Source organism: Colossoma macropomum, unplaced genomic scaffold (assembly GCF_904425465.1).
Source record: "Colossoma macropomum unplaced genomic scaffold, Colossoma_macropomum, whole genome shotgun sequence".
Lineage (NCBI taxonomy): Eukaryota > Metazoa > Chordata > Actinopteri > Characiformes > Serrasalmidae > Colossoma > Colossoma macropomum.
Window position 1 is genome coordinate 829 of NW_023495791.1, and position 4,294 is coordinate 5,122.

General features: G+C 39.6%; 1 protein-coding gene across 1 annotated transcript; it reads right to left on the bottom strand.

Annotated features, from left to right (window-relative positions):
* Positions 1-234: 234 nt before the first annotated feature.
* On the bottom strand, positions 235-2,076 carry zgc:113176 (uncharacterized protein LOC554708 homolog). Its single transcript, XM_036563525.1, is given in 5 exon segments — positions 235-462; positions 594-633; positions 635-758; positions 958-1,128; positions 1,789-2,076. Coding segments are annotated over 5 exon segments (828 nt in total). The 5' UTR covers positions 2,072-2,076; the 3' UTR covers positions 235-252.
* Between the last annotated feature and the right edge of the window lie 2,218 nt (positions 2,077-4,294).

Consider the following 4,294-nt stretch of genomic DNA (forward strand, 5'->3'; position numbering starts at 1 on the left):
GTCCCTCGCGGTCTTCAAATGCAGACTGAAGACATCTCTTTTTGAAGCACTTAAACGAGCGTTAATCTAAGTACGCATTGAAATGCATTACACTGCACTTATGCAATGTTTAATTCTTTCTTTCTATATATTAGCACTGGCTTTTGTTTCTTATCTAAAGGATAGTTTGGAATAAACTATTTGTACTAGTAAGGATACGTTACCTGAGTGGATAACGAGACTTTTGTAAGGCACTCTAAATAAGACCATCAGCTAAATGCAGTAAATGTGAATGTAATGCAAAAGCATGATTAGATTTGTGATTGCACCTGCAAAATACAGCCCGAACTTGTTTCCTGTTCCAGTTGATTCAAGGAATTCACTGGCTTTCTTACTGGATACTTCATGGACGGCAGCTTGTGGATTGAGGCAGTCAAACATCATAAGTGCCGTTTCCACTCCAAGTTCTTCTAGCTTCGACACCTTGTCACAGACAAGACAATTTTTGAGCGCATCAATAAATGTTACTTAATTTACTGTGAAACATCAGAAAACAACTTAACTCCTTAAACTGCTTTTAATTAAAAACGTTAATGCATTTAGAATCACCACACCTCGACTTTTAGTTGCTTCAGATGCTTCCTAATTTTGAGCTCTCATTTCAGAACTAAGCTGGTCTGCTTGCTCTTGTGCTTTCAAGTCTGCAGCCTCTTGAATATATTTGTTCCTCTCGTCTTCCCCTAAACTGCTCCACCTGCTTCTGATGTCTTTCATTGTGCCTTAAGACAAAAGCAGTACGTTTTAAAAAATGGGTTCTAAAATGTGGACAAAATAGATGCAAGACTTCTTCTGTAGGATACATTCACAAGCATCAGCATGAATATCATTAAGTGGTTTTAAAAATTTGACTCTGAATGTTTACACACTAGTGTAGAAAGAAGTATAAAAAGGAATGTTACAAACCACATCAGCCCTTACCCTTATTTACAAAGAGGTCACGACAGAACAAATTGTATGCCGACAGCTCTCGTGTATGCAGTCTAGACTTTGCTACCTTCGACGCAACAGCTGCAGGATGTGAAGTTCTTTTATAGTTGCCTATCCAGTTCTTAGAAACATTCATTAATTTAAACAGAAGCATCACAAAAACTACATAATACCTCAGCATGACAGAATGATTTTGGTTTACAACCATGCAAGACAAATGCATGTGCTGATGACAGCAAAACACTTAAACAGGATTAGTTTTACATGAGAAGGTGGATAATGTAATTTTTAGCAGTGTTTCTTAATGATTTTAGTCCCATTTTAGTGCCATGTCGGTTGAGCGCACAGTCAGTAAAAACAACTATCAGTAGAGATTTCAGCACTTTTTACTTTCGATTAAACATGAAGTAGAAATAAGCCCAGGTGCAAACTGACAGATCTGCAAAAATGCCATCATATTCTGTGGAAAAGGAGTTCCTTCAGTATGGAGGCACTCATTGATGTGTTTACCTTTGTAAATGTATATGTAGTGTCCTACCTCACCCTCAGAACTTTAAACTTACAGGAAAAAAAAATACACAAAAAGTTTGATTTCATGCAGTGATCTTGGCGGCTGGTCATGAATTCCCAAGCTAATGACAATGCTAATGACACAGTGCACCCAAATAGAAAGGCAGATGGTTAGTGTAAACAAAATAACAGCGAATTTTTTATTTTACAAGTTTTCTACTCTGCAATGTACAAATCTAGTAGCCACTCCCATATCTGTCATTTATACCGAGATTTCTCATCCAGTGTGGATCAGTCATAAACGTTATGGACATCCTGTGGTAAACCAGTATTCCATGAGGAGGTGGGTAAAACTACCCTCATCCAAATAGTGCTTAAGACTAAAACCAATAAATGTCACCTCAACAACATTTTGCTGAAGTCCTGTTGTTGCAACAGCAGTGCTGATGAGGGGTGAACCAACTCTGTTCATGCCCTGATCAAACAGGGACTTTAGCGTCGACTTCTGGCTTTCACTCAAGGCTGTTCTTTCTGAAAAGATGAACAAAATAAAAACCATGTTCACAATCATTACAGAAGCCATATAAATTGACATACACTACTTCCAAAACCCACACACACACACACACACAACACTGACAAAGACTAAGCCCTCAACATGCTCTTGTTGGTAAGCAAAGTTTCATTTGCTTCCCCAAAAGAATGAAAGCGAAGGCAGTTTAAACAATGTCTAACCTTGAACAGGTCATATTTAACTACATAAATTAACAGATCATATATCAATGATCGTCTCATCTTGTGCTTTTGGTAAAATATGAAAGAAAGGAGGTTAACTGTGTATTTTCTTTATATTAGGTTGTAATGCCTGTTTTACCAGCAAATAACACTACCCCTACACTACATAAAGATTAGCCAGCCAGTCTCTGGAAATTCTAACGATTAAACTGTGTAAGAAACTTCAATACTATCCAACCTGAGGATGTCAGTAACCTCAACATGGAAGTTGGCTAACATTAGAAACATTACCTCCTTGCTTGCTCTGTGCCATTCTAACCCTGAAATACAACAACACTCCCTCACAACCTGTACTCTACTGACAGAAGCATTTAGCTGTCAGAACCTGAGCAGTAAATATCATAGCACTAATCACAATAAAGTACTTGTTACCTACATGACACTAACTGCCAGTTAGGCCAAGAGTTTACTAACAGTCTTTGCATAAACAGGGACATCCCCCTAATTGTTTCAGTTTCAACAAAGCAAACATGTTACATACCCCAAAACTACTCTAAACTGCTGACTACTTGGGATTTGATTTTATGATTTAAACAATTTTCATGCTTTGATAATGGTATAGTGACTAAAACTAAAATACACTCTTTCCATTTAGTTTTTATTGACATTTCTACACAACTTACCTTGAGCTACATACAGATGAAGAACTGAAAGACAGAAAATGGGGTGGGGGTATAGAGAGAGAGACAGAGAGAGAGAGGAATAAAATGAAGGACAGACAGATAAACAAATAAGAGAAGTGGCTCTTAAAAGAGCGGTTGGAGTGAGGAGATAGATGGCTGGCTGGCTAAGAATGAACGCCGTCTGGAAAAGAAGAAAAATTAATTATTAGACATGCTAGTTACAAAACCTAAAAGCTTAGGTCTAAAAACTTAGATCAAGTCTACAATTATTTAAAATGAGCACTTCAGTAAAGTGAAAGTGGACCATCTTTTGTGATCACACAGAAGGGCTGCTGTATCTCGATGATGCGCTGAGTTCACATGCAGCACAACTTGACAAACATTAGCAGGATTAGCGACATAGCTAGCTAGCGTTAGCAGTACTCGGCCGAAAGAAGCAGCTGAACGCTTGCGTTACAATTAGTTAGCATTAGTTTAGCTTAGCTTTGAGGCATGCGGTAGCTAGATAAAGTTACTCCAACTGCATTAGATTTAAAAGCAGCCATTTGAGCAGCAAGATGCGCGTTTTTCAGCTGATTTAATTAAAAAAACGCGAAAATGCAGCGCTACAGACAAGATTAGCTAGCTAGCTAACGTTAGCTACTTAGCTCACGATGCGACATGAACAAGTTAGCTGTTAGCTAGAAAGCTAGCTACTAACCTCGCTAGCTAGCTAGCACGTTGTCGCCTTAGGCGACGGCCCACTTGTGTCCGTGATAAAGCAAATTAAAGCAAAACAACAAACCAATGCTATATTTTCGCTAAGGGCGAAAATGGTCGAGAATCGTGAGCTTCAAAGGCGATCACAACACCAGTCCTACTCAAATGTTTGTCTTAGTCAGCTATATGATGAAAAGATGCTTACGTGATTGATGGCACTGCCGGAATGAAGCGCGTCCGCAAATCCTCGCGTTTCAGTGGCTGTTGTCACTCGCAATTGGTGGACATCCCTTGCTCCTTATTGGTCTGGGTGATGAACGACAGGAATGGATGACAACCACATTCTGAACCTTCCATCAGGTGCAGGAGGTCCGTACTTAACCATAGCAATGGGCCTACTGGCTACTGATCACGCGCGGACATCACTGGCTCCTTATTGGTCTGGGTGATAAACGACAGGAATGGACGACAACCACATTCTGAACCTTCTAGCAGGCACAGGAGGTCCCTACTGAACCATATCAATGGGCCTACTGGCTAATGATTACGTCCATTCAATGGAGTGATAACATTCGAAGCGGGTGGTTGGAACGTGTTCCTTGAGCATTCGAATGCGTAACAATCACACAGAAGGCACTTGTATATGGCGGATAGCGGCAGGTCGATTTGAATCAGCTTAATTTCCTTGTTTTTTTGGTGAC